At 57.2% G+C, this 27,183-nt stretch overlaps 1 protein-coding gene across 1 annotated transcript in view; it reads right to left on the bottom strand.

Moving 5' to 3' along the window:
- Positions 1 to 2,444: 2,444 nt before the first annotated feature.
- Positions 2,445 to 27,183, bottom strand: part of FIBCD1 (fibrinogen C domain containing 1) — a 30,432-nt gene continuing 5,693 nt past the window's right edge. The window contains exons 2-7 of the mRNA XM_067541615.1: positions 22,567 to 23,043; positions 19,457 to 19,616; positions 15,827 to 15,963; positions 5,513 to 5,609; positions 3,550 to 3,729; positions 2,445 to 2,857 (exon numbers count right to left, since the gene is read on the bottom strand). Coding sequence (XP_067397716.1) covers positions 2,598 to 2,857; positions 3,550 to 3,729; positions 5,513 to 5,609; positions 15,827 to 15,963; positions 19,457 to 19,616; positions 22,567 to 23,043 — 1,311 coding nt within the window. The 3' untranslated portion in view covers positions 2,445 to 2,597. The remainder of the gene's footprint in view (positions 2,858 to 3,549; positions 3,730 to 5,512; positions 5,610 to 15,826; positions 15,964 to 19,456; positions 19,617 to 22,566; positions 23,044 to 27,183) is intronic.

Here is a 27,183-nt window from a genome sequence, read left to right as displayed (position 1 = left end):
AGGGAAACGCAAAGGTGGGTGAAGTCTTGTAAACGGTGCTGCCAAGTGCCACCAGCAGAGGGCGTTGGCTCCACTAAGTGCCAGGGATCGGGTCTCCGGCTGGAGAAACGCTGCACAAACTAGAAGGCTTTGAGTGTTTTCGTGTGTGTTTGGCCTGTTAAATAAAATCCAGATTCGTTCCTGATTGAGAGACCGGCCGCTAGTGTGCTCAGGCCTGGCATTGCGGGGTGGAGGGCAGCAAAGGAGGCTTCCTTCTTCTGCACCATTTAACCCTTCTACGCCACGTGCAGCGACGTGCCATACCATGAGAGATTCCAGTACAGACAGAACAGCCCAGTGGTCTTCTGTTTCCGGCCGAGCAGAGGGGGATGGCGCTGTCCTGTGCTGGCAGGGCTTTGCTCCATCCTCGGCATCTCAGGAGCGGGAGCGTTCCCATTCTTCCCTCCCCTGCCTTTCGTTGTAAGCCCGGGGCCCGAGCTTGACGTCGGCCTGCCCTGTGGCTTCTTGCAGAGTGCTGCCGACAAAGCAAACCTCCCGAATGTGGGGGGGATTGGTCCCGGAGAAACCTGGGCAAGGATCCTGTTGCTGCACATCTGGCCTCACCGCTGAACAGCTTGGTCTGCTGAATGCCTCCTGGGCAAGGGCGCGGGAGAACTTGCCATGACTTGCATGGGCCGCACACTCCTCTTTGCTCTTCCCTGTTCTCCGTGACGTCCCAGAGGATGAGGGTTCTTGGAGTCCCTCTGTTGCAAGCTGGCTGGTCTGGTCTGCGCGAAGGCCCGGCTGTTGGGCTGGGGCTGCAGCAGGGTTTTCCGTGCCCTACAGATATTAGCCCTGCTCGGGTTTTTGCTTTTGCAAAACCTTCCTGGGATGTGAGGAAAGGAAAGGCTTGAATATCTGCAGATGGATGAGCCAGGCAAGGTTCACCTGGGATGGAAATGAAGGCTGGTCCCCTATCCTCTGCCCCTAGGGGGAAGGGATTTCCCCCAAGGAGCCCCTGCTGATCTTTGCTGCAGCCAGCCTCCCCAGGAGCTTGGGGCAGGGCACAGCTACCATCTAGCTAAGGTCACATTTCCACAAAGATGATTTGCCCCAGGCTTGGTCGGCAAAAAGACTCCATGAGATGTATCCATTAAGCAGTGCCTGGGACCTGGCTCTCACCCGGATCCTGCTCACTTCCAAAGCTGCCGTTGTGAGCTTCCCCCCCCGCCCCCCCCCCACCTTGGCCACCGCGGCTGAGAGGGGGCAGTGCCAGCCGCCCCTTCGGCGGGCTCGGCCTGTGCTCTCCGGGTTTCCAAGCCATGCACACCCACATGCGGGGCAGTGATACAATAAGCCCCAAAGGGCAGCGCTGGTGCTGGGAGAGCTGGTGGACGGGGCTGTTGTGGGGGGAGGGTTAAAGAGTCGTTGCTGGGCAGGGGGAACATCAGCGAGGTGAGAGGCTGCACCTGGTGAGGGCCGGCGGGGCTGGTTTGCATGGGAGCTGGAATTGTTCATAAATCCAGCTGCACGCCCTGGCTAAAACCCAGCAGGAACCTAGGCCGAGCACCGTCTCTCCCGTCCCCGCCCTATAGAGATACAACCCTCCTCCTGGTCGGAGACCTGACACCCCCTCACCGGTGGTGCCCTGGAGCCAGAAAGTGAGGGGCTGGTGGGGTGGAGGCAGCTCCAGTGAACCTCGAGTGAGCACCAAGGGTCCTGCAGGATCTGCCCGGCCCCTTTCGGCGTCCGTCACGTGCCATCTGCTGAGCCCGCCGGTGCTGCGTTTCATGCGTGCAGCCCTTACCGCATCCACTGGGACACCTGCGAGGCCAGCCCTCGGGACGTGCGGGAAGAGGCCTGGAGAGCCTGGCGCGGTGCAGGTTAGCAGTGCAGGGAATGGCTTGTATGGGGCCAGTGTTGCGTTTTGGCTATCGAGTGCAGGGGCTGGGCGTCAGGCCCTCCTGGGTTCTGTCCCCGGCTCTCCAGTGCCTCCGTCCCCATGGCTTTCCCCTCTCCGTGCCTGCTACGGGCTTCCTGGGGCAAAGCCCATCGGGAACTACCAGCCTTTTGGGCCTCTTACTAACGTCTCAAAGTCTCCTGGTGTCAGGTCAATTCTCTCCACTCCCTGCGGGGGCTTTACCACGGGCCTGCCACCCACCGCCTTGCTGGAGCTGCCCGTGGAACGGCAGGAGCTCCCTGCTCCCTGACACACCCGATCCCAGGGCGACACTGGCTTGCCGCAGGGTCGACTCCGCCGCTGGGGGTGGGGAGGGAGGAGAGTGTCCTTGGAGGCGCTCGGAGAAGGAGGCTGCGGGGCTGGCTGACGTCCAGCCTCTTCTCCCCTTAGACACACGCCGGGAAGGAAGAGATGCCCCTCCCCTGGCAGGGAGCGCCCACTGGGCCTCCAGACGCCCCGGAGCGCAGTGGCCCACGGTGGGAGGCCCGATGCGGTCCAGGTGGGAGAGACTAACCCTAAGCTGTCCCGATGCTGAGAGCGCGGCCCAGACCGGTGCCATTATCAGAGGGAGCTTTTCACGGGCTGCCCCCCGAGTCACGGACAAGACAACACGGAGTGGGGGGGGGGAAGTGGGCCGGGGAGGGGTTGCACGGTTAGGCTAATTCTCATCTCTGACGGGCCGGATCTTCATCTCGGTAAACTTGAGGGAGTACTGCCAGCCGGTCCAGGAGGACCACTCGACGCCGTCGGCGTAGGAGCTGTGGTGGCCCTTGAGGTACTGCCCGTTGAGGTTGGAGGTGTGGCAGTTGCGGTACCACCAGGCCCCGTGGTAGAAGGCGGCGCAGTTGTTCTCCGAATGGTCGTTGTCCAGGTCTTTGGTGGTGAACTTCATGCTGTTGTGCTTCAGGAGGGAGTCTCCTGCGGGGCGAGGAGAAGCGGGGAGAGCGCCCGTCAGCCAGTCGCTGCTGGGCCCCGCTCGCCCCGCCTGCGTTTCAGCCCCCTGCATTCCCTAGATTCAGCCTCGACCCAGGTTCGCTCGTGTAACGGGCATGTGTGTGAGCGGGGGCCGGCCGGGCCTCTGCGCTGATTTCAGCCACCTGCCTGAAGGCCCCAGGGTCCCCCCAGTGTAGGGAGACAAAGCCGCGATCTGCACCAGCGCCGGGGCCGACAGCAGCTTACAGCGGCTTTGCCCGTCTGCGCTCGGGGTCTGCCGCGTGGAGGGCAGCGATGTGAGGCGGGGGGGCTGAGCCGAGCCAGGAGTAACATGCTCTGCGAACTGCCCTCGCTGCTACCAGGCTGCACCTGCACCTCTGGCCCGATCAGCTGCACCCCCGGCTCGTCCACCTTGAGGCTTCCACCTCGCTCCTGACCCGCAGCCCCCCCACCCCCCGCGCTATCCCAAGCCTGGCTAGGGCTAGTCTGAGTTGACCCTCCCCTCGTTTTCTGCCCCGTGGCAATGTGGGATAATGGCGAAGGTGGGGCTGATCCAAGGTGAAAGGCCGGGAGTGCAGCAGGGCCGGGGCTGGCTGCAGACCGCTCTGCTGCAGCCCCCCAGAAACGAGGCCTCATCTCCCCGCGCGATGGGCTCTGGGGCGGGGGCGGGGAGTGACCTGCTGTTCCGGAATAGTCGGCGACGGTGACCGGGTAGCCGTCCTCCTCCGGGTCCACGGAGAACAGGCCCACGGCAAAGGTGCCATAGTGGGCGAAGGCCGTGCCGTTGTCGAAGTCCTCCAGGTCAATGCGCAGCTCGTAGCTGGCCTGCGTGGTCAGGGTGTGGATCTGCGCCAGCCCTGGGGAGGGGGGGAGCAAAGCAGGAGCTGAGGTGAGCACTGAAGGCCGGGCGGGTCTCTGCTTCAGCCACCGCCAGGCTTTGGGAGACCCCTCCTGAAAGGGGGGATGGGGAGGAGGACTGGGGGACAGACGGTCCCCCAAAGGGGCCGCTCCTCATCTCCAGCGACCGGGCGGGTGCCCTCCGTCCAGCTGAGTTCAGTCGTTCAGCGTGCGCTGCGGAGGGTCTTGGAAGCACCTGGTGCGTTCCACCCCTGCGCCCAGCTCAGCATGGGGTGCAGCAGGGGGGCTGGGGGCGCAGGCCCTGCTGTGGGGCTGCCCTGGCGTCCCACTGAGCAACGCTTCTTTGGAGATTTCGCTGCGGGGGGGGGGCTCTTTAAAAACAGCCTCCAGCTGCCCTGAGCAGGGGCTGGTTTTAAAAGCTCGAACTGTCGCATTGGGAGACTTTTAAACGCTTCCTTCCAGCCAATGGCGACTCTGCCTGCCCTCCCCCAGCCTGGCTTTGGGGGTCCCAGAACCGGGCCAGGCGCCTCCTTTCCCCCGGCTGAAGTGTCGCCCCTGCCAAGGGGACTGGCACGGCTGGATCCTGGCCTTTCTCCCCACAGCCAGACTCGAAGAAGGAGGATTTGCCCTCGCATCAGAACAGCAGCGGGACCAGGCCCAGCATCAGCTTCTGGCCATGGTGCCGCCCCCCACCCCGCTTACAACCAACGCGAACCTGCTCCTGCCCCCCCAGGCAGCGCACCTAGACAATCGCCCCACGCGGACTAATGGAGGCAGGCAGGGAAACCCCTCCAGCTCCTGCCCTCGGCCGAGCGTGAGCCGATGACGCGGCTGCCTCGGCGCTAGAGACGAGAGGCTGCGACTGCTCCGCTCCCTGCCGTAAGCCCTGCCCGAGCCGACATCTCGCTGGCTTGTTTGCTCCTGATGGCGTCTCCCCTGAACGCCCTGCTCCTCCTCGCCTGTGCCGGCAGCCCCCCCAGCCCCTCAGTGATCAGCAGAGACGGCTGGGAAGAGGCTGGGCTGCGCGTGCTGGCTGCAGGGGGTTTAGGCGCCCAGCTCCTCCTTAGGGAGAGTGAAACAGCCCCGAGGCCTCTGCTTGGCTGGTCTCCTCCCTCCTGCGCTCCTGTGGATGCAGCATTGCTGCCTGGCAGCTCAGAGGGTGCAGGGCATGAGACCCTGGCTTTGTTGGGAACTGCTTGCCTGTGTCACAGGCCCTGTACTGCTAATGGGGATTCTCCGTTAGCTCCAGAGGCAAAGGGCCTGCGTTTGAGGAGCCGGAGGCTCAGCCCTGTCCCTGCTGCTGAGGGGCTTAGTGACAGCCGCACGGTGCTGGGCAGCAATGGGCTAGATACAGTGAAATGCCAAAGTCAGCACCCTCACCCCACCTCCCACTGTCCCCAGCTGCCCCACCCTGCCCCCGCCTTCACAGCTGGAGAAAGGGGAGTGGGCTGCTATTAGCCACAATACACCTGCTCCAGCTGCCTCCAGATTAGGCCCCCACCCCGCCCCAGGACACCGTTGTCGGGAGAAACCATTGGTCCCCTCCCCATAGTGCTCTCTGGCGCTGTGGGTCCCAGTGGGTCCAGCCCACGTGTGCACACCCCATCCCTCTCCCCAGCTGCTGGTTTGATACATTAAAGGGCTTTTCTGTTCTTCTCCCCAGATAAAATAGCCTGGACAAGAAAAGCCAGGGCCCTTCTGCGGACATGCCAAGGAGAATTTAAAAGGAGCCCTCGGCTGACGGTTTTGCTAGCCCCTAAGGAGTGGGCTAGGGCGGCATACCTAGCCAGTGCTCGCCCGTCAGCTTCCCGAATCCATCCCGGTACGCTTCCCATCCGCGGAAAAAATTCACCGAGCCGTCCTCCCGCCGCTGGAAAACCTGGGGAAACAAAAGGCACAGAAGCTGGGATGTGAGCGCTTTGATCCTGGCCCAATGCCAGCAGTTCCTGGTAGGAGCCAGGGCGGCCTGCTGTCCTTTCCATGGCATGGCTCTCCGCAGAGCTGTCTCACTCCAGGAGTGCTTCGCTAGATGCGGGCGCAAATCAAACCCTTTAAACTTGCTAATTCCATTGGAGCTATGGAGCGTAGTAGGGGGACGTGCCAGGTCATTGTCTGCTGCCTCGCAGGGCCGGGTGAATCAGCTCAGATCAAAGAACTCACTTGATCCCTTGCCCAGAATTCCAACTTTGAGTGGAGTTTGAAAACCCTTTGGTTAAACTTCAGTAAAAACAGCCTTCTACCTGGACAAGGATGTCACCCGAGCGAGGACACAGAAGCATCAGTCTGCAGTTCAACAGCTAGTGCCCATCGCTGAGTGGCTGCGTTATCTATTTCTGGGCTGTTCCCTGGATCACACTAGACCCACTGAGCTAGACGCTGTGTACACACATAGTAAGAGACCGTCCCTGCCCTGAAGAACTTACACTCTTAGAGCATCAAGAGTCTGAGCCACGCGTTGAGCAGCTAAGTTCTTCAGAGCTGCTTTCTTTTATTTCCCTGAATGGATCTGGCGTTAAATGTCCTGGAAAATCCAGCTGTTGAGTGTTCATCACCTACTGGATCTCTGCTCAGGATATAACTCCTGGAGCGTGTCTAATGGATTGAGTCCAAAGAAGCGAACCAAGGAATTTTGCCCTTGTGTGTGTGTATCAAGCTGGATTTCTGCAAACAGATTCCTGATTTGTAACTATCTGCCGGACAATGTGGATGAACAATTCTCAGTCCGTGAGTCTTTCCTCTTTAGCTAGCTACTTACCCCTCCTCACCGTAATATCTGAATGCTTGGGCTTATCAGTTTGCAAACACATTCTGTCTGTCTAAGATCCTAATGGGGTTCCTATTACCACAGTGTCCGAGCCTCTCAGTCTTTAATATATTTAGCTCCACGACCCCTCTGTGAGATACAAAAGCGCTCTTTTCCCTCTTTTATGGGTGGGGAAACTGAGGCACAAAGCAACTACTGGCAGGAAGTCTGTGGCAGAGCAGGGAATTGAACCTGGGTTGAATAAGAACCAGTCTAAAGCCCTAACCATGGGTCCATCCGACCTCTCCTTCTGAACGAACTGCCCCCTGTAGCGACGCCCCTTCTTTGCATGTGAATATGGAGCTGTCTGAGGAGCAGCCATCCCCCAGTCTGCAGGCAGGCAAAGGCCTGTCTGCGTGAACATTAGTCAGTAAGAAGGGCCATGCTGCCCAAACAGCCCTACTCCGCTTGGCAGCTTGGCCAGTTCCATCAGCCTGGAGGGGGAACCAAAGCAGGCCTGATTTCCAAAAGTGCTGAGTGCCCATAACTTCAGCTGAGGTCACTGGGAGCCGCAGGCTCACGGCACTTCAGGAAATCTGGCCCTCGATGCAGTGGGGTCTGGAGCTTAGAGCACAAGTCTTGGAGACTGGATTCCTGGGTTCACTTCCTAGCTTTTGGGTGATCCCGGCCAAGTCAGTGAAATCTGTGGGTCCCAGTTCTCTATTGGCGTGTCAATGTATGGAGTGCAGGGACTGAGGGAGGAGACGACAAAGGGGGCTTTAAGCCACCTATCCATGCCCATAGCCTAGGGATGGCATGGTCCCATGACATCAGTTAGAGCAGCCCCAGGGTTGCTCTAACTTAGCCTTGCTTCACGTGACTCCCTGTAGCACTGCGCTCTGGCAATGCCTCCCGCTCACTCCCCAAGGCCTGTGCTGTGCTGGATGCTGGGAGCAGGGCTAGGACAGTGTTTGCGCCAGCAGTCAGACACCGGTGAGCAATCTCCTTTGTGTAGCGGGCTAGTCCCATCAACGTGGCCTCAGCGTACTGGAGAGCTGACCCCTACTCTCTATAAATACATCAGAGGGATAAATACCAGCATGGGAGAGGAGTTATCTCACTTCAGCGCCCGTGTGGACACAAGAACAAGTGGACATCAACTGGCCATCAACATGTTTAGGCTTGGAATTCGGTGAAGATTTCTAGGCATCAGAGGAGTGAGGCTCTGGAACAGCCTCCCGAGGGCAGCAGTGGGGACAAAACACCTCGCTGGCGTCAAGCCTGAGCTGGATAAGTTTATGGAGGGGATAGTATGGTGGGACTGCCTACAATGGCACGTGGCCCGTCGGGGCGACGGCCAGTAGCAAATATCCCCCATGGCCAGTGATGGGACAGTAGATGGGGAGGGCTCTGAGTTACTACAGAGAGTTCTTTCCTGGTGTCTGGCTGCTGGGTCTCGCCCACATGCTCAGGGTCTGATGGCCGTATTTGGGGTTGGGGAGGCATTTCCCCCCGGGTCAGATTGGCAGAGACCCTGGGAGGTTTTCGCCTTCCTCTGCAGCACGGGGCACCGGTCACTTGCTGGTGTAAACGAGTGTAAATGGTGGATTCTCTGTAACTTGGAGTCTTTTTAAAGCATGATTTGAAGACTTGAGTAACTGAGACATAGGTTAGGGGCGTGTTACAGGAGTGGGTGGGTGGGGGCTCTGTGGCCTGCGATGTGCAGGCGCTCAGACTTGATGGTCCTTTCTGGCCCTAAAGTCTCTGATGCTGAGTCTATGAGCTTCCACGTCTGTTGAATGGGGTATCACTGCCCTTCCTTATGGGGTGGGTTGTGAGACGCGAGCCCAGCTTACACCCTCGTGTGCCCTGGTGTAGATCCAGAGTCACTCCGGATGGCCATCGGGGTAGCTGGGCTGGGAATCTGGCCCTCAGGCAAAGGTTGCCCCGGCAGTGCCTGCTGATTTGGCTAAGGCTGGGCATTTCTGCCATTAGCTGCATAACCTGCTCCACAGTCCCTGTGCAATCCCCGCCGGCTCTCCCTGAGCAGACTGGGCAATTTCGCGCTGTCTGATCCGTCAGTGTTCATGGCAGCGTTCAGACAGCACGGCTGGCGAGCACCGTGCTGCACAGACCCCTGCACGGGCTTCTCCGGCAAGGCCCCGCAAGCTACCAGTGCTTGGCAGAGGTCTGCAGTCCCAACAGGAGGGTGGGGGGTGGCGTGCCCGGTGGGGGGGCGGGGAAAGCTGCACAGCCGAGGCGGCCAGCGCTCCCTCTGATCCATGCTGTACTTACCTTCTAGAATTAGAGCCTTAATTTTTATCCTTGCACTGAGCGCTTGAGAAGCTGCAGTTAAGACCTTTCAAAAGGGCTTTCGTCGGACTCAGCTGACAGGAGGAGGCTGCTTGGCTGGAAAGTGGCCCAAAGCTGATTTCCAGGGAGGATGTCCGCTCCGATTGGCTGCCGTGATCGTGGGCATGGAGGGAAGGAGCAGGGCAGGGGCAGCCATGAGGCTCCCCCTTAATCTGCTTTGACCTTAGCTTGTAACTAGGCCAATGGTCTCTGCGCCGCTCAGGGCGGCAAGCGGGGCCCGTCTTCACCAGCTCAGGGCCCCAGGCGGGCTCGGCGATTAGAGAGACGCTTTGGCAGCTTAGCGACACGCAGGCCTCTCTCTCGAAACACCGTGGGGTGGGGGGGGAGATCAGCAAACCTTCCTGAGCCTCAGTCAGAGCCGCTGCAGGTGCTGCGGCCTAGTGGCTGGAGCAAGGGGCCAGAAGTGGCCTTGGTTCTCTTCTGGAGCAGAGGAGGAGACGCCGCTGGCTGGAGACGGGGACTGCCAGGCAGGGGGTCTGGATTCTATTTCCAATCCACGAGGGGGGTTCAAATAGTGGGAGGAGGGGAAAGGGAATCAGGACTTCTGGAGTCTACTCCTGCTTCTGCCATTGGCCATGTCCTCTCTCAGTGCCTCCGTCTTCCCTCCGCTTTGAGATCTTTAGATGAACAGGGGCTGCCTGAGTGCAGGGCATTCATCCGTGGCTGCCTTTGTGGTGGGGTCGGTGCTGGTCTCCGTCTCCGCCAGGCAAGCACAGATCGCGAGGCGCGTTCTCGGGTGAGGTGCTGCCTGCGGGTGTGCGCGGGGCACGGAGCGAGCATGTGGCCGGCTGATGTATCCAGAACTGAGGATTCCTGTGTCTCAGTTCAGGGGCTGAGATGTCCACTCCTGGTCTAGTGTGGACAGAGTCCAGCTCCCCTTCATGGGGATTTTAGTCCAACAGGTGATTGTCAGGCTAGGCCTCCTGGCTCTTTCCATCCAACATCCTTCAGGGGCCTGTCTGATCTGCATAACAAGTTCCTGCCTGCTGACTTCCCTGGTCAAGCAGCTGCCTAGCCATCCCGTGGGAAAGCCCTGGCTGGAGCTGTGCTTGGAGCAGCAGGCAGGTCAACCACACGGGGCAAGCAGCACGGGATGGGACCACACTGCACTCCCAGGCTGGGAATACCTGACTTTCAGCTGGCAGGTCGGTTCCCTTCCGGCCACCGGTGCGCATTTTATCCTCATTGCTTCCCACCTGCCTCCACTTTGAACAACGCTGCGAGCGCTGGGAGCCAGGCCTCCAGGCTTCGATTACGACACAGAGAGCACACTGGTTACGTCTGCGGATGATACCAAACTGGGAGGGGTTGCAAGTGCTTTGGAGGCTAGGATTAGAATTCAGAATGATCTGGACAAACTGGAGAATTGGTCTGAAGTTAACAGGATGAAATTCAATAAGGACAAATGCAAAGGACTCCACTTAGGAAGGAACAACCAGTTGCACATGTACGAAAGGGGAAAGGACTGCCTAGGAAGGAGTACTGCGGAAAGGGAGCTGGGGGTCAGAGTGGAGCACAAGCTAAATATGAGTCAACGGTGTAACGCTGCTGCAAAAAAAAGTGAACATGATTCTGGGCTGTATTAGCAGGAGTGTTGTAAGCAAGACCCGAGTAGTAATTCTTCTGCTCTACTCCACGCGGATTAGGCCTCAACTGCAGGATTGTGTCCAGTTCTGGGTGCCACGATTCAGGAAAGATGTGGACAAAGTCCAGAGAAGAGCAACAAAAATGATTAAAGGTCTAGAAAACATGAGCTATGAGTCAAGACTGAAAGAAGTGGGTTTGTTTAGCCTGGAGAAGAGAAGACTGAGAGGGGCCATGATAACAGCTTTCAAGTACATAAAAGGTTGTTACAATGAGGAGGGAGAAAAATTGTTCTCCTTAACCTCTGAGGACAGGACAAGAAGCAATGGGCTAAAACTGCAGCCAGGGAGGTTTAGGTTGGACATTAGGAAAAACTTCCCAACTGTCAGGGTGGTTAATGACTGGAATAAATTGCCCAGAGAGGTTGTGGAATCTCCATCATTGGAGATTTTTAAGAGCGGGTTAGACAAACAGCTGTCAGGGATGGGCTAGATAATACTTAGTCCTGCCATGAGCGCAGAGGACTGGACTAGATGACCTCTCGAGGTCCCTTCCACCCCTATGATTCTATGATTCCTGGCCCCGCTCCTGACTGTGGGACGTGTGGCAAGTCAGTGTGTCTGGTCTTCAGCTGTAAAGGGTGGGGTGCTGTTTCCCTTCCTTCCGGGGCGTGTGGGGGAGACGCGCCAGTGTCCATGTTTATAAAGCACTTTGAGATGCTTAGGAACGGTGCAATAGACGTGTGTGAAGGGGAGGGAGAAGGCACAGAGAAGCTGCGGGGTTGGCGGGGGGGGCTGTGCATGGAGAGATGGGGCAGGAGGACAGCTGTCTGAGGCATATAGGAGAGCTGGGAAGATGTGGGGCAGGCAATGGCTGTTGCTCTAGGTCTCTCCAGACTGAGACAGACAGCAAACAGGGCAAGTGGGGTGAGGGAGCGCAGTATTTGCTGTAGTCTCAGCAGCTCCGTCGCTGCTCTTCTCATAAAATATGGATCTCCCCCTCTTAAGCAAAAAGGATTTGTTCCCCCTTTCCTTTAAAGTCAGAGCTGAAATATTTATCTTTCCTGGTTACCGGCGCCCTTGCTCCTTTCAATTGTCACTGCAGAGTTACTGGTGCGCACAACCAGGTTCTGTCTCCAGAGGCTGTAGCAGGGCCGGGCAAAGGACAGAGAGATAAATAAATCACCATGCCCCAAGCCACTGGCAGTGCATCAATCCACAGCACCCCTGGGCTGGGGGGACTCCCTCTCCCTCCTAACCAGGTCCCCTTAGTCATGGCTTGAATCTGGGGAGGGGGCTGATTAGTTTTCATCTGGGCCCAGCACTCTCCGGGTCGGGCTGGGGGAGCGACAGCGCCCTAGAAATGGATTTGCCGAAGCATCCCAGACCACGCGCTGCCGCTCTGGGCTCTTCTCAGGCGCACCATGGGGAAGGGCTGTGACACCAGCTTGCCTTTGTTTGCTGTGGGGTACAGAACCGTCCCGTGCCCTGAAGGAGCCGGATGCTAAGTGGCTCACAGAGAATTTGCAAAGGCTTCGAAGACAGAGAGGAAGTAGCAGCCAGTTTTCTGAAGGCCTGCTTGGCTACCGCACTTAGTCACACGATTGTTACCCCGCTAAATGTCGGGAGGTGTTAATCAAAGGTAGGGTAGTCACCTGCCTGGGCCGCTGGTTGTGGGTCAGGCCGGTAACGTACTTCCTGCCAAGAGCCTGGCGCAGTTGTTGAATGCAGTTCAGTGCGATGCTTCCTTGCAGTGAGCGGGAATACGATTAAACCCCACGCTCAGATAAGAACTCTCCCATGCCAATTCCAGTCTGCCCCAGTCAGCGAGGAGATCTCGGGGCCTGGGACACCCAAAGAGGTGGCAGGGAGAAGGTGATGGCTGATGGGCACAATTAAAGAGAGAACAACATGGAGTCTGCCTGAATCTGGGACTCCTAAATGCCTTGCTCCTACTGCAACCATATGACATTGGGGCCTCTCTCCTCCAGCAGGTGACCTTTTAGAATATATTTTAATCCTCGCTATTACCTCTTTGTGTTACGGTAGAACCCAGATGCCCCAGCAGAGGTTGGGACCTCATTGTGCTGGGGGATGGACATACCTGGCCTGAGGGGCGTATAAGGTAAACAATCACGATGAAGGGGAAACTGAGACATGGGGTGGGGAAGTGACTTGCCCAAGGTCATCCAGCAGATCAGTGGCAGAGCCAGGACTAAAACCTGGCTCTCCTGAGTCCCAGTCCTGTGCGCTACCCATTAGACCACGCTGCCTCAATTTCACGATTGTGCCTGTAGCATGCACTCCCTTTTCATGCTGTAAATCTGCCCCATTGTGCTGCAGGTTGCGAGTTATTTGACCTCCGTGCGCTATGCAGCTGACCCGACACACGGCCGAAGCCAGCAGAGGAGCCTCGTTCTCTTCTATATGGATCTCCAGCCAGACCCTGGGTCAGCGCTGGCACCGACTGGGCTGTGGCAGGTAAGGAGCCCAGTGGCCACTGGAGGGAAGTGATGATGGTATGAGAGCCTCTGGCCTGGACTAGTGGCCTGGGATGGGTCCCCCTCAGTCTGGCCGGCCCCCTGCCCTGGTGTCCTTGAGCTATGCTGACTAGCACGGCTGCGCGAGGGCCTGGGAGCAATCCGCTTTCTTTGCTGGGCTGGGCTGTTGTCGGCTCTGAGTCTCCCATGCAACCCAGGGCTTGGCTCAGCAGCTCGCCAGGCGCTGAGTGAAATTGATTCAGCCGCGGCTATCACATCCACCCACTCGCATGCACGTCTGCCCACGTGTCAAAAGGAATAGCTTCAACAAATCGATCCCAGGCACCAGGACGTCCAGCGATGCCTGTGACTTTACTGTGCTTCAGCACCTCAGCATCCCCTCTCATCAGCCCCCCCTGCTTCCAGTGGAGAGCCTGTCACCCCTTTCATCCCTCAGTCACTGACACCAGCAGAGTGTGCAAAGCACTTAGGGTACGTTCGTTAACCTTCACTAGCCAAGTAGGCATAGCCCCAGATGGGGAAACTGAGGCACAGAGAGGGGAAGTGCCTTGCCCAAGACCACCCAGCACTTCAGTGGCAGAGCCAGGCATAGAGCACTCAAGAGTCCTGGTTCCCAGTCCCTTGCTCTAACACTAGACAGAACTTCCTCCCGGGGGGGTGGTGAATGCTGGTCTCCTCTCACCCTGCGGGCACAGACCATGGTGGTGGTCAGTGCCAGGATAGGCCCTGTTCGCACCAAGCATGAGGTTCTAATTGCAGGATGGGGGCCTTCCTGCTCCAAGAAGCAGAGCTTGCTCCATCCCAGCCGTTCCCCCCCACCGCAGAGCTGTTCACGAAGCGCTGCCCCTGGGCTGTGCCTCTGGTCGCTACCGCCCCCAGGGCAGGGCCGTGCTGTCTCGCTGCTGGCCTGGCCCTTCGAGGCGCTCGGCGCAGGCACAGCAGCTCTGATGCAGCCTGACACTAAATCGTTTTCTTCAGCTTCCTCAGCCAGCTCCCCTCCCCCCCCCCTCCCCCCGCCCCCCGATCCCGCTGACTGGGACGGCTTTGGAGACAGTGTCTGGCTAATCCCCTCATCTCACCCGGCAGGTGGCTGCTCCCGGGGTTGGCAGACGGACTCTGGGGCCACACACACAGAGTTCTCCTCAGGAAATCTCCCTCCATCTCCATCATCCACCTCCCAAACCTTTCCTGGGGCCCCAGGAGCTTCCCTTTTCCCACCCAGCATCTCATGTTTAACGGGACAGCCCTGCCTCAGCCGTGGTCCCGGCCAAGCCCCGCCACTGCCCATCTTTGACGCCCAGCTGGGCGTGGAAGGGTATGGCTGGCAGGAACGCGGCACTCGGGCCAGGAGCCTCGGCAGAGCTCAGCACAGGGGCTGCACGGTGGGGGGCTACATTACCGGGCGGTGTAGTTCAGTTAACAGATGACGCGTGCAGGCATCAGGACGCCTGGGTTCTCCTCCCGGCTGTGTGAGCGTGGGCAAGCCCCTTGGCCCGATTCCTGTGGCAGCGGAGCCCTTGCCGCTCCCCCGGACTCCAACTGGGGTTGTGTGTTCTCAGCACCTCTGACAACCAGGCCCTGCCCGCTCTGTGCCTCAGTTTCACCAGTGACATGATGATCGTGGCCCTCCTCTGTGAGGGGCACGATGAGCCGGAGCCGATGGCGACCGTATGGCCTGAGCTCCCCACGGCAGCCAGGCACCGCCGCACACCCAGCAAAGGGCATTGGCCTCCTCATGGCGGAGCAGCTAAGCTCCTTCCCCTCCCCCACTGCTGAAAGCTGCTTACCGGCAGCAGATCTTGGGGGTTTATTTCCTCCAGCACCCAGCTGGAGGGGGGCATTTCACAGCCCGGCTCCAAGGGGGCGGCTCACCAGCTGAGCGTGAGCTCATGGAGGCACAGCCTGGCCGGTTCTCCCACCCTCCAGGGCGTTGCAGCCCCCAACCCATCCAACCCGAGGCAGCAGCGTCCCCCGCAGCCCGTCGGTGAGGCAGACGCCTCGCCTCAAAACGCCTCTCCCGGCTTGCCTTAAGCTTGCCCCGAGTAATGCGTCTTCTTGGGCAGGGGCCACTTCCCGGCTGGGGAAGCCCCGGCTGTCCTCGCAGCCCGGGTGAGGAGGTACTCGAGGAAGGCCAGGCCGGGATTTTCAGGGCAGTCTCAGGCGGGGGCTGTGTTGTGGCGTCTCCCCTACTGGCCTCTTTCCTCACCTCACAGCCAGGGGTGAGGGCAGCCTTGCTTTGCCTCGCCTGACCCCCCCGGCTGAATCTCCCTGCCCTCCCCTCGCGTGCTGTTGCCAAGGTCTCTTCCTCCTTGCTGCCGCAGGCCAGCTCCATGTCACTGGCAGCTGCACACTGGTGGGATTAGTGGCCTTCGTGTCACACTCCATAAAAAACAATAAGATCTGCCCTGAGGTGGTCAGCCAGCAGCGCTGCCTCCGGAGGGGCTCGCTTCCCCAGACCGGCTTTGAGTGAAATCCTGCCCCGAGAAAGGACCAGCATCCTCATCTGGGCCCCGTCCCCCACCGACGCCACCCATTGACGAACAGCGTGTGGGGGCCGGGTGAACCAGGAATCCTTGGCCCCGGGTCTCAGCGTGTCTGCAGGGGAAATTTATTGGCATGACGACACTGGCTCATAGACATAAGCGATGCCGCTAAATTTCACCATGTGGACAAGCCCTTAGTGTGTTCAGGTCAGGGAGGTGGTGCCTGCTCTGGGCAGTGGGGCTGGGCCCCTCAAGGTGATGGGCAAGGCGGAGCCAGCTTTGGGTCATGACAGAGGTTCTTCGGGGTGCCAGGGAAGGCAGGGCTGACGCTGGATGGGGCGGGGATGAGCTCTGCCTTCACAAGCGCTGTTCCCCGCGTCCACGGGACTCGGCAATGCACGCAACTGACTTACCGTCCACCCTCCTCCGTCCGTCGTCATGTCGCAGTAGACCTGGAAGCCTGCGGGGTAATGAGTGGGGAAGATGGAGTAAATGCCATCCTCTTGTTGTCCGCTCGTGTAGATGTCAAAGCAGTCCCGGGGCCGCGAGCCTGGAGGTTGGCGCGGGAGGGAAGGGAGAGCAACGTAGGGCTAATTAATTGTTTAAATTAGAGCCTGGCCCTGGGTTTCTGGCTCTCACCCCCGCTGCCTGATCTAATTGGCTGCTCCCGGCCCACTCAGCCCCCTCTCTTCTCATTCTCTTTCCTCCTAGGCTCGGGGCAAGCAGCATCCTAGCTGAAGTCCCAATGGCTTGTAGGGGACCCTCTGCGGCAGTCTTAAGGCACTGAGAGGGACCAACAAGAGAGGCGAGTCTGCTGGCCTCCCTGCCGGAAAGCGATCGCCAACCCACCACATGCACCCCCCCCCTCCCAGCGCCACGTCTGGCTGCTCCTGCCAGGCAGCTGAGAGCAGCGGGAAGGACTGCCTGCTCCCACAGCTACCGAGGCTGCAGGTATTGCATTGGAGTGAGGGCGCCTGCAGGGAGCGCGGTGTATCTGGCTGGGCAGGGGGGTGTGCACACCGTGTGTGTGTATAACTCCCACAGGGTCGGTGTGTTTATGTTGGCACAGGTGCAGTTATAATATAAAATGAAAGTTGAAACAAACATCACGATTGACCCAAATTGAATTTTTTTTTTGGGGGGGGGGGGGGGAAGAGGGGGAGGGATTTCCCTTAGAGAATTTAGACATTTTCAGTCTGATTCAGAACAAAGCCAACGTTCAAATTCTCAAACTCGTTCACAAAACAATACTGCCGTCCCCTGCACGGCCCTGTATGCTACACGCCAACATCCCAGCGAAAACACTGGCAAGGTTGCAAGGTCAAGCGCTCCAGCGTTAGGAAATGCCAGCATTAAAGCTGCTGGGCATCCTTCATTTGACCCCTTGTGCACATGCAATAAGAAAGTCTTTAATTACAGGAGCACACATGTTTTCCACAGGACGTCCCCGCCTCATTACGTGCACAGGATGGATGGCTCGCATTTAACGGGAAGCTGTTCGATATTTCTTCTCCTTGTCGTTCGGCGTGTGGCTCAGGTATTACTTACTGCACCCTATTCAAACCCGTCCTGTGAAGAGAGAATAAACTTCCTCCTGGGCTTCAGTATCCTTAGTATCCGAGTGCTTCCCAGACACAAGCTTACTTTCACACTACCCTTGGGAGGCGAGCAGGTGGTGTTCTGCCCATTTTACAGATGGGGAGCCGAGGCACAGCATATGTACTGATTTTGGGTGCCCGATTTCAGACACCTGGAACTTGACTTTTCAGACTACTTAACATGCTATAGTACAGCATGCACGCAGAGCACGGCCCCCCTTGCCTGCAGCTGGGAGCGTCCAGCACAGCTGCAAATCAGAGCCCTGGTGCACAAGTTGGCACCCAGCAAATGAGGGCTACACAGCTAGTGGCCACCTCCGAAAAGTCTGGTTAAGTGACAGACTTGCCCAGCATCACACAGGAACCCTGCGGCAAAGCCAGTGATAGAATCCAATTCTCCAGGCCTTAACCACGAGCCCAGCCTCTCTCTTCCTATAATCCCTTGCCTCATTCATGTCGCACCTTCCAACTTCTACCACAAATGAAGCAGGGTCCCCTACAGACAACAGCCTCCTTCACTATGCAGGTCCCTTCTATGCACTGAGTGAGCCAAGGGGTCCAGTGGAAAAATACCATGCGATCACGTAATTAAATGCACGTGCAAAAGGGCGGCAAAGTAAGGTTGCACGGGCAATCTTAATTGTGAGATTTCTGAACTTTTCAATGCTTGATTTTGCAACCTCGATAATGGACTTTTAATTTAGTTACGTTGGGTGTAATTTCCTAGGTTTTTTCAAAAAGCAAACTGAAAAGACAAATTCCATCGTGTGGCATCACACATGACACCCACCTGGTTCAGCAGCAGGGTTAGAACCTTTAGATCTGCTGCAGAGACCTGCCACATGAGCTGAGTAACTGATAGCAGTAGTAGGCTGTCATCCTCTATGTGGACCAGCTCTAGGGCACCAATTGCAGGGAAATTGCATTACGGATGCAATTATGCAGTGTGGGTGAACTCTTTGGGGAATTTAGGTGCTAAAATCTAAAAAGTCTCTGCAGAGTATGTGCAAACTTATTTTTCAAAGGCTTATAACCTGGCCAAATTTGGGCAGCTTTTCATGAGGTCAGCAAAAGGCACATCCCTGACACCAAGATCCACCCCCTGCCAAATTTCATGGGTCTGCTCGAAAGCATGAGGATGCTAGAGCTTTTCAAAGAAAAGGTGGACAGGATTTTTTTTTTAATATGGACAAAACAATGTACATTTTCCCTATCCTCATTCTCAAAAACATCTGCACCGTTTAGATTGAAAGTTTCCAAAACAATTCAGCCCGAGGCAGACATCTGGCATGGAAAAGTTTGGCCCAAAAGGTTCAAGTTTGGCAAAGTTATAAGCAAATGAAAAACAGATCTTATTGTGGGGGGCGTCAAGCAACCTTAATAGCATGACAGGCCCACAATACAGGTGCATGTGTGCTGGGATGTGCAGCCTCTCTGGGTTACATGCCACATCTCAGTGTCCCCAATAAAGGGAAGTGGTGTTGGTCTTTACAGCAGGACAGAAGGACTCCAGGGGCAGCTAGAACCCAGGAATATTTCTCCATTGCAGGCAGTAGAGAGGAGACACCTGGGTGCCTCTGGAGCTTGTTTTGCTAAGGATGATTACACTTCCTTACCAGCAAAGAGACCCATGCCCAGCAGAAAGAGGGTGCGGTGGGAGCTGCCTTCCATTTCCGCAGGAGCTTGGGTAATTTCTGGACAACTATGTGACCATGTTTGTGGAGCTGGCCCAGAGGCCTGGGGGATGTGAAATTAGGTCTTTTTGGTTTTGTTGTTGTTGTCGTCTCTGAAGAGGAGCACCTGATGATCTTGGGTTGGGGAGTGGAACTTGGGCCCTCCCCTCTGTGCACATGTGTGTAACAGCGGAATCAGTTAGTGTGTGAACATCCCTCTTCCCCCACCCCCGTTCTCTGCAAGATCTGGCCACCTAGTGCAGACACAGCAAAGAAATTCCCCAACGTTTTGCTGGGTTGAGCACCCCATTGTGGGCGTTGTAGGTGGGATGCTCTGTGTCCTGTGCCTGGGTGACTGAGGACATGGGGCAGGAGAGATCCAGGCCCGTCCAACTCACCAGCCCTTTGGCACTGGTGCAGCAGTGTCCAGCAATGACAGGCCGACTGGGCCATGGCTGTGGGGCTGTATTCCTCCCTAGAACACTGCTCGTGGGCTCACCCCAGCCCACACCGCGTCCCCAAGGGCCTCCACTGCACAGCACAACAGGGTCATGGAGCCAGAGCAGTTTTCCCTCTGGGAAACGCCAGGCTTTTCTGGACCACGAGAAAGCAGGGGTCAGTCTCTCTGCGCTGCCCTGCCCACGCTGTGGGTTCCCGGCTGGCATGGTCTGGGCCCTGCTGTGAGGGAGCCCATAGTAATGTCACTGCTTTTCCCCTCTGCCTAGGGTGATCGGCCTGAAGTGCAGGAAAGGAGAGGAGGCGGCTCTCTCACCGTTGGAACATCCCCGCGGCCGGGCTCCCCGGGCTGGAGGTCTCTGCAAGTCGCCCTTGAGCTGAGGCCTGGCCATGCCACGGTCCTTCTGCAGGGTGTCCAGGATGTCGCTGACGGAGCTCACCAGCCGGGCCATGTTGGTCTGGCTCTCCGAGAGCAGCTGGGAAGGGAGGAGACAAAGGGTCTGAGTGAGTCACCAGTTCTCGGCTTTACCCCTTTCTGGCACTGCGGGCAGCAGTGTTGAATGCATCCCTCAAAGGCATGTGCCGAGCCAGGCTGGGTCCAGCGGGCTGATCGCCTCCCATGGTGCCCTTAGGCTTCTACGTACAGCACCGTGTCTCAATGTGCTTCCTCCCCACAGCGCAGAGCAAGCCCTTCACCGCCTGTGCTCTGAGATTCTGCTGCCAGTAGGGTGTGTAACAGGGACACAGACCCCATCTGGGAGCCATTCTTCCTGCTGCTAACAGGACAGAGAGCCCACCCCGTGTACGCCAGACTGAGAGAAGTGGGGCTGCAAACACTGAGTGCAGGGAGAATGGCACCCACCAAACCTTTCATTTCCGTCCTCTGGGCTTTGGCGTCTCAGCCCAGGTTATATTTCCTGTACATAGGGACGGGGGGCTAGTGGTTAGAGCAGGAGACTGGCAGTCAGGACTCCTTGGATCTACATTCAGCTCAGACTCACTGTGTGAGCTGGGGATACATCAGTTAACGCTCCGTGCCTCAGTTTCCCCATCTGTAAAATGGGGATAATGAACACTCCCCCTGCCTCACCCAAGGGCTGGGAGGGTTTATTGATCAGTGTTTGGACAGTGCTTTGAACACACAAAGGACTCTTCTGTGCTGCAGCTCCTGGATGGAAAGGGCTGCAGAAGGGTCAGGGATGCACTCGGATTATATTTCAGGGCTAACTCAGATGGTGAATTCAGCAGACGCAGAATCGAGTCGTTGTCTTAAAATGCATCTAGCACAGAGGCGGGCCCAGGCTGAGACCCAGGATCCAAACCCCCGCAAACTTTGAGAAAGCTCCCATTGAAGTTCATGGCAAGACTTCTGTTGGAAGCACGATTGGGGCGCTGATGTCACTTAAAAATAATACTGATGCTATCAAATGGGGTTATTCTGTCTTTCCCCAGTAGGGCCTGGCCTCTGCCGGATGATGAGGGCAAATCCCAGCCCAGCCCACAGCACATCTGAAAGATTAACTCTGACCTGCTGTAGCTCCTGACCCCGTGTCTGCTATTTGGGGGGATAAAAGGCATCTTTAGGAAAAAAGAGAGAGGATTCCCGGTCAGTTTAAAAATATCCGTGTCCTGTGGCAGCCGGATTGTAGAATGTTTGGGCCCTTCCCTGAAATGACCCGAGCAGCACAAGACATTCGGCCTCTGGCTCAGAAGCAGGAGGAGAAAGCCGTACAGTCGCAGCCCAGGACAGATGTAGAAGGAAATGCATATGCACGGTGAGACAAATGTCAGAACGGGGGCTTAATCGATCGGTGAAGCCATTTATTCCAGGGTCTGGCCACCAAACAGGTTTTCCCAATAGAATGTGTACGCCACGTCGGCCATTTTGTTTCTAGGAGGTACGGGTCACGACTTTGCATGTGCAGTCACCTACGGTCCCACTGGGAGTTAATGTCTGATTTCTTTCCCCCTCCCATGCAGGGGGGCAGAACTGTGGCCATGCGTTTGGAGCTGGTGATCGAAGTGGAAACCTGCAACGGGAAGCACAGCTCAGACACACGCCAAGTGTAATGGTGGCCGCTGGGCCCAGGACGTGCTGAGCCAAAATGAAAGGTAGCAGAGGGTTTTTAAACCCCCCCAGATGTCCTGTTTGGGGTTGGGCTTTGAGGAGGAAGTTGGGCCACTTCTTGTTTTGTCCACACTGGGTTGCCAATCTCAACACGAGCTTGAGAAGTGTCCTGAACGTCAAAGAGCACTTGTGGCCTACAGATCATGGAGCGAGTTGGGGGTGCCGGGGAGCTCAGTGCACAAGTGTCCACAGTACAAAACTCCCCCTCCAGAATCGGCATCGATCGTCCCCCTTCTTGGCAGTCTCCAATGAGAGACCAAAGAGCGAACAGGCCACGAAGGCTGAACTCTCCTCTTCCCAGAGGGGGCCCCTCCAGCTCAAAGGTGCAGCACACTTGCTGGGCAGCATGAGGGGAGCCTTTTGCTATGGCTACCCACAATGCCCCTGTTCTGCGGCTACACAGAGGCCTTCAGTCTCTGCAGGCACCTCCACGCGAGACTCCTAGCCCAGGCCCACAGATGTCTGTGTTAGCAGGGCTCGCGCTAGCGCATGGAAAATAGCCCAGGGTAGGTGGTGACGTGACCCCATAGTGGTCTGGGTGAACCTCTAAAGTATCACGGTCAGCCAGCACGTCAGTGGCAGAGCCGGGATTAGAGCCGTTTTCCTGAGTCCCAGTCCACTGGGCCGTGCGACAGAACAAAAAGCAGCAGCGGGCTGCGTACCAGTGAAAAGGGGGGATGTGGCCGAAAGCAGAGGGGTCGGGTGTTTCTGTGAGCCGGGGAGCCTGGAAGAGGAAGCGAGGGGCTGCAGCTGGGGAAATGTTAAGACCAGCTACTCATGCAGCACGCTGCCAAGGGAGGGTGTGGAGCCACGTCCATCGAGGAGGAAGGCTGTAGGGATAGTGGGCCCCGCCTCACACAATAAATCATCCAGTTCCTTGACATTATGCTGCTTTCTTCCTCCTTCCCTGGCCCCCCCAATGCCTCCCCTGCCCCGCCAGCAGCAGCACACTGCACTAGTCTTACCATAACGGGGTGGAGGGCTGCCTCCTCTGGGGGGGAGCGCGGTGCCAGGAGCCACCTTCACATTCCCCACCTGCAATGGGTGCCCCTTGGCAGGAGGATGGCGAAACCTGAGGTGGTGGGGGACTGGAGCCCAGCGTGCAGCCCAGGCAGGGGATCTGACTCCGCCGTGCTGTTCTCCAGCCACTGGCGTTCAGGCTGGACCGACCTGCAAACTGAGCCCTCTCGCTCCTGCTCCAGGACCAGTCTCTGGCTTGGTGCTGCCGTCAGCCAGCCTGCCGGCATGGGCACCTTCAGCGGTGACCCCCTCCCCGCCCCCCACCAGGTACCGCTCACCTGTATCAGCCGCCCCTGCTCGTTCTGCAGGGCGCTGAGCTCCTGCCCCATAGCGTTGTGCCCCTTCTTCAGACTGTCACAGTCGGCTCTCAGCTGAGTGGTGTGGGCCAGGAGCTTGGCCACCTCATCCGCTACAGAGACCAGCAGGGCCCGCTCCTGCCCCTTGGATGACTTCATCTCGGCGTCGTGGTCCGTCACGGCCCGCAGCACGGAGGACTGGAAGCCCTCCAGGCGGGTGAAGCTGCTGGCTTGGTCCGGACAGTTGGGGTCAATGAAGATGTTGATGCGGGAGCTGTCCACCTTCTCGATGGTGACCAGGGCCTTGGCCTCCTCGGGGTTGGTGCTGATGACCGGCGGGGACTCCGTGACGGGGGGGTGATAGTGGTTCATGAAGAGGATGGCGCCGGTGACGGTAACGGCCAGGAGGACAGCCACAGACAGGAGGACGGTGCAGAGGATATAGCCGCAGCTCATTCTCTGTGGGGGACAGGAAGCCTTAGTGGAACTCACTGGCCCAGGTGGCAGATTTAGAGGGTGTTAAGCTTCATGGGAGCAGAGTACCACCCATGATCACAGACACGCCCCCCATCTGTTACCCCATCCCACTGTGTCCCCACTCGGACATCTTCCTCCCCCTTTTGGGTCTAATGAGATCCCTACCCAAACCCTTCCCTGCAATCTGCTAACGCCTCTTTGCCTGCATCTAGGAGCCAACCCACCTCCTCCCGTCAGCAGCATGAGTCTTTGTGGCCTAGAGTTTACTGGTTCTGCATGTGGGACGCTTGCTGTCATCCGGGGAGGATGAGTGCAGATGGTGCAATTCTCTCGCTAGGTCTCAGCACAGCACCTGCCACATCAGATTCCAGGCTGCAGCTCAAAGGATCCACAATACGGCTCTCCAGATGTTCTCTGCTGGGAAGGAGGCGTGCCCCTCTGTTTTGGGATCCCTCTTCTACAGCCATCAGTTCCCCCTTTCAGCCAACCCAGCCTGCCACTTCTGTATCTGAGCACTGGCAGCATTGCTCTTTAATCCTTTGTGGAGAGTCACTGCTGAGCAACACCAGGCATCCCCCCATCTAGGACTGAGCTCTCAGGCCTGCTGGCCCAGGGAGCACGGGGCCGGCAGCAAGACTCTAATCAAAGTGTCCTTTGGCTGAGAGGTGGGTCTCGTCTGACCCCTCTGGGGCTGGGGGAAGCAGGGCACAAACCTCAGAGAAGCCATGCTTGCGGCCCAAGTCTGCTCTCAGGCAGAGCGACTGGCGCTCCCTGTGCTGCCCGGATACATACACAAGCGCTGAGCTTTGGCAACAAGCCCAAGATGCTAGGATGCCATCCAGCCCTGGCCAGGAAGGGTGGAGAGAAACGCACCCACCTCACCCAATGGAGGCTGATGAGCCCAGAAAGGTGGTCAGTTCCTGGTATCAGGCAAGAGTCATAATGCTCCAGGCCCAGAGCAGGGGAGGGATGACCTGCCTCATGGAGCCTCGACCCCTGGTCCCCAAAATCCAAAAAGGGGGAGGACACGGGGCATGCTGGAGTGGATGCAGCATGGCTCAAGCTGTGTGCAGTGGGGACAGTGTGTTCTCTCCCTAGACCTGCTGCGTGTTTGCTAAAATAACCGGTCCGGACACTGAAATGGCTTCAGAGTCAACACTCCATTTAGATGAATGGGATAGTTCACCCGTCTCTCTGGGCCAAATGCTCCTGCCCCTCTTTCTCCCACCAGGAGCAAAGCCTGTATCACTGGATCTTGCACCAAGGAGCTAAGATGGCTGCAGAGCACAGAAATTTGCCCATGTACTTTCTGCCCCCTGGCAGCTTGTGTAGCCCACGGGCGAAGGACTGCTCCATCCCAACCAACATCTCTCTCTCCCTGAGCCGTCTCTTCCCGGGTCAATTCTCCTGCGCTACCTGTTGGATTCACCAGCAGGACTCTTGTTCCTTGCAAACCACTCCTGGATGGAGGCAGGGAGGTTTTATCTATCATCAGGCACAAAGAGCAGATCCCCATTAGTGCCAGCTCCCTTCACAGAGGGAGCCAGCTCTGCCTTGCCATCAGCTGGCTGATATGCAGCTGCATTAGCTCCCCATTTTCCTGCTGGCTGCCTCCCCCTTTCATTACACCTGCAGAACTACAGCTATGATTTTCCTCTGGCTGCAGCTGTCACAAGGAACTGAGGGCTGGGAAAGTGTTGCATATTCAAAGAGACAAAGACAACTTTCTCCAGGAACGAAATGAAAATTGCTGCATCTGCAAAGATTTCCCAGGCACTGTCCCCTCCTGCATGTCTATCTGGAGTGACACCTTCCTTCACCCACCTTTCATTCACACTCCCACAGTCATTTGCAGTAAGGTGACTCAAGCTGTGGGTTGGATGGGTACATGCAGTACTTTACTTGTGCCAGGACTGAGCCGCGGCATCTCTAGGCTTGGCAGTTCATAGCCCCAGCACTTCTGGGCTTGCTGCATCAGTTATGAATGTAAAAAAAAAAAAAAAATTGTTTGCACCCTGGCACCTCTTTCATTACAAATTAAGCACTGGGTACATGGAAGACAGAGCAGAGTACCTCCAGCCAAAAATAACCGCTTCCCTATCAGAGACGCACAACAGAATTCAGGATGGATTTATCCACCCAGAGGGGAGCAAAGCAGCAGACATGAAACGCACCAACACTCGGCTGTGTGGGAAGCCAGTCTGCGGGGGCCACCTTAAAGAGGCCGCCATGCGCTCGGCACAGACTCCAGCTTTCTGCGCATTAAAAAGAAATGTGTCAAAGACAATAATGCAGGCTTTCAGCGGGAAGACCGGTTAGCACATTTGCTCTGTGTTTGTAACGTATAAATCCAGACCTGCACCTGGGGCAGAGATCTGTTGCTTTGAGGAGGACAGTTTCAGGTTAGTTTGGCAAATGGAGGCATAGCTTGGGTTAGGAGAGAGTTGGGTAGAGTGGGAGAGGGATTTGGGGTCATTTTCAATTGCTTAGAGTTGAAGGAGCATTGGATCAGACCCTTGAGGATCTGGCCCATTATGTCTAGGCGTTAGCTCTTTGGAAATGGGGTACCACAGAGAAACAGGGCTCCAAACTGGAAAATATGGAGTCCAGATTACAAACTGTCCTCCAATGTTTGGATCTGGGGTTTTAGTTCGGTCCATCCTGAAATCACTCCTCAAGTCCTCCAAAGATCTCGACAAGGTCCTCTGACAGAAAGGGAGGAAGTGAAGGCCTGATATTTCCAATATAAAAACCCAGCCGGAAACATTGGAGGCCACTTTTTCGCATCATAAAAGACAGTGTCTGACTTTGCCGTGCAATGCATCTTTAGCTATTCAATTAAATGCAAAGCAGAATTTTAGATTCTTGCTGTTGATAGAAGATCATTTAACCTCTCAGTGCCCCTAGCCAAGAAAACCTGGCCAAATGCAAGGACAGACACACTGGAGGAGACTCAGTTATCACCATTCAGTCTGAACTAACCAGCTCTCCTACAGACGGGCGAGGCAGAGGCCTTAAGAACTAGCCCCAGCCACAAAGCCTATTTTAAAGCAACAGTGGCCTGCGTGAGCTGTGCTGGCTTCACCCTCTCCCCTCTTCCAGCTCTCTCTCTCCTGGAAGGATGAAGCGTTGCTTTGACTGACAGATTACATTCTGGGAACGAAAGAGGCCGTGAGAAGAAAGCCTCTCTTGCCGCTCCGGGGACCCAGTGCTGCAGAAGGAAGAAGCTGTTTCACCAAAGGGGAAAACAGACGAGGTTTTGATACAAGCGCCTTGTCTCATCCTTCTGTTTTCCCGGGAACACAAAAGCAAAAGGACAAAACAAGTATTCACTCCAGGCAAATCTTGGGCAGTTTTTGATCTGAAGGGCTAGCAGAGAGCATGCATGTCATCCAGGGACCTGCCTGGGACGTTTTTAGCTCACAGGGGCTATATAAGGGTCTTACTGGCATCCCAGGAAACAGACGATGGGAGAGAACACAGTTCCATGTCTCCTAGCTCACAGCCAACTCCAGCAGCTTTCACCACTTACCCCTAGCCCCCATCGTCTGCCTCAGCCCTAATTCATCCCGTCCTCATACCAAGTGATGAACCAAGGGGGCAAGGGCAGCGAGACTGGACCATACACCCGGGGGGTCTGATCAAGCGAAACCTGAGCATTAACCAGCCTCCTTTTCCTTTAGCAAAGCACAACTCAGCTGAGCGTTGGCAAACCCAGATACTCTGGCTTTGCCCAACAGCTGCATTATTCCTAGTTCCAGCCTCCCCTGGGGCAGCGGTTCTCAGACTGGGGGGCGAGATGGATCGTGGGGGGGTAGAGTTTAGTTGGGTATGGGGGGCAATGCCCCCCAAATTTATGATAATGGAGTCGTCTCCCCCTACTGGGTGAGGGGCGCTGGGCTGAGAGCGGGGTTGGGCTGCGGTGGGGACCCCGGTGCCCCACATGGGCAGCCCCAGGCAGGTGTTAGGGGTGGGGGACCCTTAGGAGGGGAGCGGAGGTGGGGGCAGGCTGCGGCGGGCGGCAGGCCTGGCCCTGCTGGCGGAGCGGAGGTCGGAGCCGGTCCAGCTCCGCGCTCCACTCAGGACACAGCTGCTTCTATCTCCAGTCAGAGCGCTGCTCCC

The sequence above is a fragment of the Emydura macquarii genome, unplaced genomic scaffold (genome assembly GCF_026122565.2).
Source record: "Emydura macquarii macquarii isolate MOO-44397 ecotype Brisbane River unplaced genomic scaffold, CSIRO-AGI_Emac_v2 contig_691, whole genome shotgun sequence".
Classification (NCBI taxonomy): domain Eukaryota; kingdom Metazoa; phylum Chordata; order Testudines; family Chelidae; genus Emydura; species Emydura macquarii.
The sequence above is the reverse complement of the archived record's forward strand: the minus strand, read 5'-3'. Positions and strand labels throughout refer to the sequence as shown.